Raw genomic sequence first — 12107 nt, 5'->3', positions numbered from 1 at the left:
GGGTAAATCCAGACAGCTAGCTAGACCATCTGTCCAATCGGAGATTTCTCTTGAACGACTAAAACAACGTTTGAACGTACACATGTTCCACCAAAACGAGTTCCGTCCCGAGGCTGTTTAGCAAAGGCACCGTTGCTCTGTGAAAAAGACGTTGTGATTGGTTTAAAGAAATGCCAATAAACCAGAGCATGTTTTTCTCCCATCCTGGGATGTTGTGTGGACTAGCCGGACCCACTGCCGCAGCGCTGGGGAGGAAGGTCTGCCAATGCAAGACTAACTTAAAGACAATATTGGGTTTTTATAATATTTCTACAAACTGTTTTTCCAAATGATTGCTAAATATGCCACTTTTGGTTTAGTTTCTGAGCTATGAAAAGGCAAGCTAGTGTGACACAAAAGTATTTTATTTAGTTTAGACATGGAGAAACAGGCAGTGCATTAAATGGTCACATTATTTAACCTATCGATTTGTGTGCAGGTCACGTTAATGTCGTAATTTTTTTTGTATTGATTACAAATTTTAAAGTAATGTATTTCAATGGAAAACCTATTTCGTGATTACAGAACGATTACGGTAGCGAGTAGTATTGAAAAGCCAAAGATTTGCACAGTGAGGGTGGTCGGGGGGGTGGATGGGTCAAACAACACAGGACTTTCACCCTGGGGATCGCGTCCCGCGTGTTGCAGTTTCTTTCTGCGTTATTTTCTTCCTAACCACAATTGTCCCGTTGTTGTGTTCCTTTCCCCCTTGTTGCATGCCACAGAGACCGCAGATTGCGTCCCTGCGCCCGGGGATCGCGTCCCGTGTGTGGCTATCCGTCATGTTGTTGTCGTCACCCCCCCCGTGTAGCGTTTCATTTCCCCGTTGTTGCGTCCCAAAGAGCAGCCCAGTGTCATGACAGTTTGTGAAATGGTCACTTTCAAAAATCGTGACCTGTACACAAAACAATTAATCAAAATAACGTGACCATTTCACTAACTGGTGTGAGACTGCGTTGGCTCTGAACATGTTGAACGTAGAGCAGAGAGTGATTCATGCTGCAGGAGTGTTTTTTACTTGCTGTGACTCTGGGTTTATATTGGGATCCATTGTTACTGTGTGAATCCAAACAGAGTAGCTCTTTGTTTCAAGCAATGCTTTACTTCAGAGCCGTCTTCCAAGCCTACAAGCCATAAATAATTAATACTCAACAGATTTTTGGTTGAGTTTCCCGCTAAGTACAAGTTTGACCAATTGCTAAGCCACCCCATGCTCCATCTGTCAAGCTTCCCATTCTGTGATAACTATGGCAGGTTTCCCGCTAGAAACACAAATACACTGTATAATCCATAACTTTTGTTCTCGTGTTTTTGGTTTAAAAATCAAATCTTAACGGAGTACTGAATGTAGTTCTCACTGGAGAGAAATCCCAATGTTATTATTGTCAGGTTTTTAGAAATGGTCATAGCCATACCAATACGCCAACCAAAAAACGGTGTTACATAACCTGTACATCTCTCTGTTTATATTTACCATCCGTATAAAGCAATGGGAGTTTAGCTAAAGTAATGAAAGTGTTGAAATGCAGCGCTGAGGCTCCTCATTGTGGAGAGGATAAGGATGCGGAAGAGGAAAGGGGGCGAGAGGAGCTTCAAACAAAGACTGAGGAGGTGGGAGGCTTTCTTTCGGGCCTGTGGAGCTAAAGGTCGAAAACCTTTTACTCATTCCAACCGCAGGAAGAGATAAGACCCAGAACCTAAAATCTAACGGTGTTCAGTCAGCCAGTCAGTGTGCATGGAAGTCTTCAACGGGGTCTTTTCATCAGGCCTGTAAATAATATCCCTCTCACTGATACCCAGCGGCAGCACTACACCACACAGATTCTCTGCTAATCACTCTTTCCACTATTCGTGCCGACCCTCCGGTAATAAGAAAACTGAAGCCAGACTGCAGATGTTTGGGGAAGTGATTGACCTCAGATGGGAAGATTGTGATGCTGTTGCCAGAGATAGTCACGTCATTGCACTGGAGTCTCCAAAGCCCATTAACCTAAGCTCCACATACACTGATATCACTTGTACTTTTTTTTACTCTTTTGTCCCCTATGACAAACTTTCTGCTGGCCACAGTGTCTCAGATGCCATTAAACCGACTCAGTTTCAGGTGGTTTTAAGATTTCAGCTGAAGGTAAATACATTGCCTTTTGCTTTATGTAATCGAATGGCTAAAACAGACGATCTTCTGTTGAGGGTCAGTCGGGTACACTTTGTATCCTGCAGGCCCCCTAAAGACGTCTTGCAGACTACCTGTAAGTGAATTTTCTCGACGTTCATTAAAACGCCGGCCTCACTCAACGTCACTCATATTGAACCCCAGCCAAACAGGATTAGAGACAAGACGCCAAACAAATTCAGCAGTAAAACTGTCTCCCAATTCAGTGTTGAGTGCTTTTATACCTGCCATTAAACCTTTTCTCCAGCCGTGAGTCACAGACCTCATCACAGTGTTAACCGTTGACAGTGACTCAGCTCGAGGCTGGAAGAACAAAACTACTTTTTTCCAGGAATTTAAGCAGCATTACTTATTCTGACATAAGATAGCATGTGTTATGCAAAAGAGTAAATAACTGATTAGAAAGGGTATTCCCATGTGATAGCACTTACTGGATATTTGTGTTTGCAGTGGAGGTGTGGCTGGCTCACAATAGCTAACCTGATGTAGAGCAAACATGCAATATTAAGAAAATGTTTTTTCTACACGGCAGAGTTTACGGTCATATATATCTGTAATTTTACAATAGTTAGCAACCAATAAATCCTTACTTCTTTAATTGGGAAGCTTTCATCAAACAACTTTCCAGCAGCTGCCTCCAGCTGTTTTAAGCAAATAAACTCCAACAAACCATGTGTACACTGACTGCCCAGCACCAAGTAGCAGACAGACACAGTAAGAGACTAGCTGGTGAACATAGTTGAGCAATTAGCAGCTAAAGAGACAGATTTTTCCCTTCAGGCTTTGGTAGAGACCAAAAACAGAGATAAAAAAGATTAAATATTGGACTTACTTCCTCGGGGGAAACAACCACTAATCCAAATGAATGATGCTGTTGCTATGTCTAAAATAAACATCTGTTTACTTTTGTTAGTCACAAGTTGACAAAAAATTGTTGCTGATTTAAAGCTAAAAGTATAATGTCTTAACTGGAGATCTCAACAGTCGGCTTTAAATCTCAGAGTTGAAAGCTTAAATTTAAGTTAATGTCTGAACTTTCTACAACTCAAAAAATACCTAAAATGATGTATTTTATATTTGTTTTGAATCAGTTATTTGTGTTCAGAGGTCATCTTGTACTTGTAAGCGTGTGTTTAATTAAGTAGACTACAATGGTGGAAGAAGTACTAGTAAAAGTAGAAATATCGAAGTCTAAAAATTGAAATGTTGCAGACGTATTATCAGCAAAATTACTGTTACCTCACTTTCTCCCTTCACTTCACTAACTTGTCTTCTCCTTAAGGAGGCTGCAGTCAGGGAGCGTCGTTATCATAATTTGGTGGCACCTGGGTAGACACCAAGGTTATAAATGCCAGCCACTTCTCATTGGCTCCCAGTTTGTGACACATTCATCACATGGACGCAAACAAAATGAGTGTTGATTTGTTTCTGTGTAAATATGATTTGCTGACAGGTTTGCCATGTCAACATGGAGTGCTGTGTTTACGGATTGTTGCACTAACCCGCAACTGGCCACAAAATTCAATAAATGCAGCTCTAAGAACAAACATTATGAGGTCTAACAAGAAGAATCTACAGCCACAGTAAATGAGTGCTTTGAGCTGTAAGCTAACCATGCTAACAGGCTCACAATAACAGACCGGCTCATTTCAACATGACATGCTCTCAGTGGCCAGTTCATTAAACACACCTGGCTGAAACTAATGCACTGGCCCTGATATTTTTTTGAGGACACACAAAATATGAAAAACACAATAAAACAATACAACAGCAATTCAAATTACTGCCGGTGCAATGACCATAAAGTTAAATCAAAGCCTCTCTAAAACTGAACTTTGTAACCTTTATGAAGATAGGATTTAGTTGAGCTGCTGGTTTTTCGGCATCGTGATAGGAAAAAATATAGAACTAAAAGAGCACTCGGAGCGTGTAGACCCCTGCCAAGGCATGCTCTATCTCACAAGGGTATTGCAATTTGAATTTTCCTGGTCTGGAACTCATTTTTCCAATTATTCCGAATGCCCTATATTGCAATGTTAATGAAAGTATAAAATAATTTGTGTATCTGCCACATGATTCGGATCCACTCCAAAATGTAACGGGTTCTTCCTTAGCCCATACTACATGCTTTCACTAAGTTTCATTCAAATATTGGAACAGTAGTTTTTCCGTAATCCTGCTGACAGCTAAACAAACAACCCAATCAAACAGATAAACCCCAACCGAAAACAAAACCTCCTTGGCGGAGGTAAAAAATATAATATAGACACACTGTATATATACAGTATATTGTTTTGACAATGTATATCGTCATATTTTCCAGCCCTGTCTTCATCTTCTTTAATGAAAATATGTAGGCCTACTGCTTTTCCTTATACAAACGTTCTAGATAATTAAATATTTTGGGGTTTTGTATTGTTGGTTGGACAAAACAAGACATTCAAAGACATCGTCTCGGGCTGTAAGAAATGAAAAGGGATGAGCATTTTCTGCTGTTTTACAGACCAAACAATAATTGATAAATAGAGAAAACAGTTGCCAGTAATTCCCTTTGCCCTCTCGCTGTCTCTTCTCATTATTTTCTTTGTGTGTATCCCAGCTCTTCTTTTTTCCTGGAAAGGAGAAGGGCGGCCAGATTTCTTGGAGCTGAGCGCAGACCTGCTGTGGGTAGAGGCTGTGGGAGCAGAGGTTGGGGGGGGGGGGGGGGGGGCGGGGGGGAGGAGGAGGAGGGGTGGTGGTGGTGGCAGGGAGGCAGCTATCAGACATGGATTGATGGTGGAGAATTGACAGCTTGAAAGTTAACAGAGACAAGAGCCAGTGCAGAGGGAATAGTGAGGCTGCAAGGGTGGAGTGCTGTGGGATATTAGGTTAGAAGGTCCAGCGTGAAGGGGGGGAGGGGGGCGTGTGTGTGTGTGTGTGTGTGTGTGTGTATATACCTTCAATCCATCACTGGAGCCGGTCTGGATGTCAGGGCGATGCAGCAACATGTGGAAAGAATTTATGACCTAGTTTTCATTTCCTTGTTTAATACGATATTGGGTGCTTTAAGAGGGAGAGAGAGAATAGGAGGGGAAAGAAAGGAAGCAGTGAGAGGGAAAGGGGGATTAGGAGAGCAAGACCGTTTCACCTCCACATTTGTTTTTACGAAGCAAAATGACAAGACCTGCTCGTCGAAGGAGAGCTGAAACTCTCATCCCCTGTCTGGTTCATTTGTCTATAATTGCATTATTGTATATGTTTCCTCCTGAGCTTTGATTGGTGGCAGAGCCCTTGTCCGGCCAGCTGACTGTTGAAGATCAGTGTGTGTCACGAGTGGTATTAGGTGTTGAAGCCAAGTCACGGAAGTAGAAGTAGGTCACCGTGAGACAGGAAGTGACTCCGTCCTTCCACCAAGATGCAGGACGCCGGGGATTCAGAGCGCGGCTGCCTCTTTCCTGTTGTTCTCCGCTCTCTGTTGTGCACTAACCTAACAGGCATGTGTGTCAAGATTCAGGTTAAGGTCTCTCTTTCCTGCCTTGGCAGTTGCCATACCGGAGACCTTGCTGTGATTATCTTCAGTCTTCTGTCGTCAGGAAATCATTTCTGCCTGGCGTAACATTAATTCGGATCCTGATGGGATGCTTTGGATGCCATGATGGCACTGAAGGCAGGAAATGTTTTCGTACTGGAGAATGTTGGCGGTCACAAAGATAATTTGCTGCAGTCATCCCTCACAAACTGAAGCCCATTTGATGCGCTGTGGTTTGAAGATGGTGATGTTTGTCAGTTGTTGACAGTGGTTCGGAGGAAGATGAAGGTAGTCTGTGTTAATGTGAAAATTACTCAGCCTTGAAGCACTTTGGAAAAATAACGTTAACATACTGCTTCTGTCCGATCTTCACAGCCTGGATGTGAAAGTGCTGTGTTGAGAAGCCGACTAAAGAAATTACTTGCTAGTTTCCTTTCCTTTTAATCAGAATACATGCATCATTTACTAGGAATTGGAAACAAATAATACTGTAAAAGTGGAATTTAGGCCTCAAATTTCAGGTTGTTGTTGGACAAAAATTTATTGAGAAGTTTGGCACAGTATAACCTTTATTTTAATTTTACGACTATATTAACGTATAACCAGGATCTACAGGATCTCTTAAACAGTGAAATCCTTTGCACACATTTAAGAGCTACCCGCAGGTTAAGAGGTGAGTTGCAAACCACAGTGATGGCGACTTGTCCACATCTGTGTAAATCTTGGATTTAACGCAGCTAAATAAAAAGAAAAAAGTTCAGTGATTTAACTCATGACGTGAGAATCGACTAAAGCAGTTATCTCATATGAACAACAGACAATGTCCGACACGTCAAGTGTGGACATTGTCCGATTTTTCCCTTTCCCACTTGTAGCACACAACAGATTGTCCTTGTCTGACATGCTCTCGCCTACTTGAAATGTCAGAACTTCTGTTGTTTGTCGACTGAAGTTCCTGAATCCTGTCATCTCTCCAGTTAGACAATTTGATTGCTGTCTTCATCCTCGGTTATCTGTTTGTTTCGTCATGAACAGATCCTTCTCAGCTGCTGCACCCACCCTCTGGAACGCTCTCCCCGACCACATCAAACAGTCAAGCACCCAGCCATCCTTCAAACAGGCCCTCAAAACCCACCTCTTCCAACTTAACAGACTTTCCCAGTTTTCCCTCTTTTTCGTAAACCAAAACTGTAGAGCATAGAGTAGGGTGTTTAGAAAAGCGCTATAAAAAATAAATGTATTATTATTTATTATTATTATGAACACGTCCACTCGCTTGCTGTGAATTCTCCGGACAATGATCTATTCACACACGGGCTCAATCGGACATTACACAGGCTTTGTACTAGGGAGCAGGCAGGGTAAAATCTCTTTCATGTCCGGTCCAACTGATTCGGACATTTGCGTTCTCACAGCTCCAGCGGTAAATGTCGAGACAGTTTCAGGTTTGCAGTGAATGAGAGGGGCTTGAATTATCTGCATTTTAAAGGGCAGCCTTACTGGTGGTCGAAAACTCCCCATGGTACTATTAAAGTCCCTAGTATATTTGGCAAAAAAAGAAAAATTAACTAAAGGTCCATGAATAGAAAAAAGCCAATTAGTGGATTGAGTACAGATTTTATTGTCAAATCTAAAGTCAAGAATGTTCTCCAGTATGTTGAATGGCACATTCACATTGCTATGTATATTGTTTTTTTAATAAACTACCATTAGTTAACGGCGTTCCTTCCGTTTGTTTCCCCTTCTCGCAGGTCTGTTCCTGATCCTGGGTCTGATGTTGTACCCCGCTGGCTGGGGTTCAGACAAGGTCCAGCTGTACTGCGGCCCCGACGCAGCTCCGTACCGGGCCGGGCTCTGCTCCATGGGCTGGGCCTTCTACACCGCCATGGGGGGCACCGTGCTCACCTTCATCTGCGCCGTCTTCTCCGCACAGGCCGAGATCGCCACCTCCAGCGACAAGGTCCAGGAGGAGATCGAGGAGGGGAAAAGCCTCATCTGCCTCCTCTGAGGCCCACATACTTTTGTCCTGTTGGGAAAAGCAGAAGAAGAAGAAGAAGAAGAAGAAGATCTGGACTGGCCTGTGAAATAGAGGCCCCTGCATCGTTTACCACTAAAACTGACTGTTTGTCTGTTGCTGTTTTGCGTTTATGTGGGAGAAATCTACAAGTGCCAAGTTTTTTCTCAGTGTTTGTCCTTGTCTTTCAGCAACCAGAGGTGCTGTGTCTGTTATTGTATTCCTGTTTAACAATGTGGACGCCCAGAGAGGCTTTGTCTGTCACCACATGTTCTGTAAATAAGTGTGATTATATATATTTTGTACATAGTTATGATGAGCGTAGAATGATTGGTCAGCTTGATCCAGGCTGGGCTGATGATGTCACTCTTGCCTTAAAACACTGGTGTTTTTGTCACCAGACTACAACCAGCAAGCCTGGATCTGGTAACTGTTTGCCACGTGTGAGTACAAGCTCAACAAGGGAACCACTACTCAGTCAGAATAAACTACTCACGGAACAAATGGCTCCAGCTTTTTAAAGCTTACAGAATGTACTGTCATTTGAATGATTTATGTGTTTGCAGACCCTTGAAATGTATCGACGGAAATTGTTCTCCACGCGGACTGCGCCAAGACGTGCAGAGGAAGCTCTTCGGTGCCTTTTTGTTTGTCCTCTCTTCTGCAAAAATCCTGAAATGAAGTGAGCTTAATCCTAGCCTGAGCTGAGAGCTGACCTGTGAAGGGTCTGTGTCTGGTCCTCATTCAGCAGCCATCCTGTAATCTGTGCACAAGGACATGGACAATGAAGGCTGAGGACACATACAGTACATGAAGTATTGCTGTTAGTAATGTCTGGTTTCAGGGAGTCTGCCGAGTCGTAGAAAGTGTCCTATCTGTTGCCATTTGTTTCTACCAAAAGAATAAAGAGAAGGGAGAAAAAAGGTTTGGTTTCAGTTTTTATCCAGTGGAAGCTTCACTGTGGCAAAGTAGAGGAGAGGCGGGAGGAATAAGAGGAGGGTGGAGATGCAGCAAGTGGAGCACCCAGCTTGGTGCTGAGACCTCGGTTTGGCCCTTGAGGTGGGGGTGGGTACGTTTTCCAGCCAGCGGGTGATCAGTTTTTCCACTGATTCAGAACGTGTGTGTGTGTGTGTGTGTCTCTGTGTGGATGTGACTGCCTCATATTCAACTAAGTACATTTACTTAAGTACTGTACCTAAGTACAATTTTGACGTATTTGTACTTTAATTGAATATTTCCATTTAATGCTACTTCTTCTCTGCCATTTCAGATGTAAAGATTGTACTTTCTTCTACAAATTATTTGGCTGCTATAGTAACTAGTTGCTTTACAAATTAAGATTTACATAAAGAAGGATATTATAAGGTTATAATATGCATTGTATTGTTAAATATTAAACCAGTGGGTGCTAAACGGTTTGGTTTGTAACTAGTTTGGGCCCCTTGTTACACGTCAGATGTCTAGTGTGTAAAATTATTTCATGTATGAGAAATTCCGCCGGATGTCCCTCATTTCAGGCCGCATGTCCCTCATTTTGTCCGGATGTACAGTACATCCCCTTCCACTTTGTTCGTGTTGGCATTTTAAACTCTGCTCCATTTATTAGGACTATGGTTAACCCTCTGAGGACAAAAGACGCACCGGCGTGTCCAAAAATCATTTGGTAAAACTCCTGCTTAAAAAGCGATATTATAAAATTTCACTTCAGACATTTTGTTAAACTATTTTAATCATAGTTTACACTACTTTGTGAACCTAAGACTTTGGTAAACTCATCAAGCAACATAAACAATTCGTACATCCCATAAGTTAAGGTTTGTTATTAAAAGAGATTTAAGGAATTTTAAAGAGCAAACATCAACATTTTGGCTTTAGCGCCCAATTATCTCTTTACACGTTGCTCTAGAAACAATGTTGGCGTCACTCTACGGAAAGCTAAGTTTGTTCGGAACACTCTGATATCAAACACATGGGAATCAGTTTTATGCAAATACCCTAAAAAGGTAAATTTATAAGACGTGTGACAGTACCGTTAGACCTCAGAGGGTTACGTGCTCCTCAGATCTCTGCAGGGTAAACCCAGACCGCTAGCAAGACTATCTGTCCAATCTGAGTTTTCTTTGACAACTAAAACAGATTTTGAACGTAGACGTTCCACCAAAACAAGTTCCTTCCTGAGGTTATTTTGCAGAGCAAACAGCAAGGTTGCCCAAGACGATTGTGATTGGTTTAAAGAAATGCCAATAAACCAGAACACGGTTTTCTTCCATCTCGGAATTCTGTGTGGACTAGCCAGACCCTCCTCCGCAGCGCTGTGGAAGAACGTCTGACAATGAGACTAGTGTCCACCTGACACCTAATGTTAAGTCCAATATTCTCTCTCTTTTAGCTCTGTTTTTGGTCTCTGCCAACGCGTGAGGAAAACATCTGTCCCTTTAGCTGCTAGGTGCTCCACTGTGTTCACCATCTAGTCTCTAACGGTGTCGGTCTGCTGTTTGGTGCCGAGCAGGTAGTGTACAATGGCCCAAACAGTGAAAGTGTGCGCTGCAAACATACACAACAAACTTAAAACTCACTATGGGGCTCCGTAATGCCGAGTGAAGCTGCAGATTCGGGGGATAATTCAGCACTACGTCGACTCCTATCACATTATCATGTTGGTTTCATACTGTTATTTGATACTATACAAATATTGGCTATAGGTGCTTTCAAATTAACAACTACAAATTCCCCACATCCCCAGCTACCAAATGCTATTACTAGTGCACTACGTGTGTGTGTGTGTGTGGGGGGGGATCACAGAGCGACGAGTCCTTCCCCAGATGTTCCTCCCTCCATGTGGACTACAGAGAAGCCTCTGGCACAATCCTGTGGCTCCCTTCCTCCACTAGCACACTCAAAACCAAACACGGCGCCTGATGACTTCCAGATTAGACACATGACAGATGACAGTCCGAAGAGTGCAGCAGAAAGCCGGTTTCAGTGCCAGAGGCTTCGAGTTTTACTTTCCATAGAAAGAGTCCGAGAAGGGCAAGAACACAGAGAGACACAGAGTTTCCTTTTACACCTCTGTGGAGGAAGAATGTCTGCTCTGTCATGGTGATCATCATCTTTGAAGACACGGGAAATATATTTTACAACATTTAAATTGCTGAATTTACTGCCAGATGTCCAGTTGAAGTTTGTAAATCAGAGTATGAATGGTTTGATCATGCATGTCATCCACAATCATCCATTTCCTTCCACCCACTCAACTGAATTCATCCAGTGACAGCTGTGAGCCGAGCAGCTGGCAGTCAGAGTCAGCTGTTTTCACAAACTCCTGAAATGTATAAAAGAATTTAAAGAGGAGAAGCCCTTGAGTCTGTTATTCCTCCACCGTGCCCCTTCCTGTTGGCACTGATTCGGCTCTGCTACCAGCTTCCCCTTACGTCAGATTGTCGCTCTGTTTTATTTCACACAGCCGGTTTGTTTGAGCAGACACTGAAGGAGTCGGTACTTGGACTGCAATTGTCCTAAAGTGTGTGCGAGTGTATTTATACTACTTCTTTAACAGGGCTGTTACTGCCACTACCACTACCAGCAGTACTGCAAAAGAAATTCTTATTTTGTGCCACTGTCGCACTAAATGCTTGCTCTCGGGGGAATTCCTGGAATTGTTGGGTCTTAGTAAATTATAGAGTGTGGTCTAGACCTGCTATATCTGTAAAGTGTCTTGAGATAACTCTTGTTATAATTTGATGCTATAAATAAAACTGAGTTGAATTGAGTCATAAAAGTCTTCAAATGCAATCCATTTAACAGAAAAGGCAAGAGAAGAAACCACAAGCGTACGTTGTCCATGCAGGACGTGGATAAGACGTTGAAGACAAGTCAAGTAAAGATTAGAAGAAAAAACAACAACAACAAAACCTTTTAGTCAGTTAGCATGATGGGGATGTAGGCCTACTGGGTCAAAGCTGCTACAAGGAGTCTTGAACTGGTCACGAAACAGTTTTAATTTCATACCGATCCCTTTATATCAGCGGCGCCCAAATTCTTTCACATGAAGGGTCAAAATGTATCTGGATGGAAGGCCACGCCCACGGGCCGAAAATAAAAGGTTGATGTTGAAGAATCCATAGACAAAACGTACGTATGTAATTTAAATGGGAAGTTTACCAGCACTGGGCTTTACATTGCCGTTAAACTCAGATTACGTAATTTTTAACTGCACAAAATGTACGTTTCGTAGTCATTACTTTTAAAGCGCCCACAATATGCTCATTTTCAAGTTCATAATTGTATTTTGAGGTTGTACCAGAATCATTTTCAAAAAACGTATTTTTGTTGTACCGCACATTGCTGCAGCTCCTGTTTTCACCCTGTGTGTT

The 12107-nt window shown here is 42.5% G+C and overlaps 1 protein-coding gene and 1 long non-coding RNA gene across 5 annotated transcripts in view; one reads left to right on the top strand and one right to left on the bottom strand.

The window, feature by feature from the left end:
• lhfpl2a (LHFPL tetraspan subfamily member 2a) overlaps positions 1-8238 on the top strand; it is a 41996-nt gene extending 33758 nt beyond the window's left edge. For 3 of the 4 annotated variants that reach the window (XM_032539800.1, XM_032539797.1, XM_032539799.1), the window contains one exon: positions 7466-8238. In XM_032539800.1, the coding sequence (XP_032395691.1) occupies positions 7466-7728 (263 nt within the window). In that variant the 3' untranslated portion in view covers positions 7729-8238. The remainder of the gene's footprint in view (positions 1-7465) is intronic. The other variant, XM_032539798.1, reaches the window with a different exon arrangement.
• Positions 8239-11858: 3620 nt separating this feature from the next.
• Positions 11859-12107, bottom strand: part of LOC116704566 (uncharacterized) — a 749-nt gene continuing 500 nt past the window's right edge. The window contains exon 3 of the long non-coding RNA XR_004335717.1: positions 11859-11974. This is a non-coding gene — a long non-coding RNA (uncharacterized LOC116704566). The remainder of the gene's footprint in view (positions 11975-12107) is intronic.

The sequence above is a fragment of the Etheostoma spectabile genome, chromosome 16 (genome assembly GCF_008692095.1).
Source record: "Etheostoma spectabile isolate EspeVRDwgs_2016 chromosome 16, UIUC_Espe_1.0, whole genome shotgun sequence".
Lineage (NCBI taxonomy): Eukaryota > Metazoa > Chordata > Actinopteri > Perciformes > Percidae > Etheostoma > Etheostoma spectabile.
Note: the sequence above shows the minus strand (reverse complement) of the source record. Positions and strands in the feature narration are given on the sequence as shown.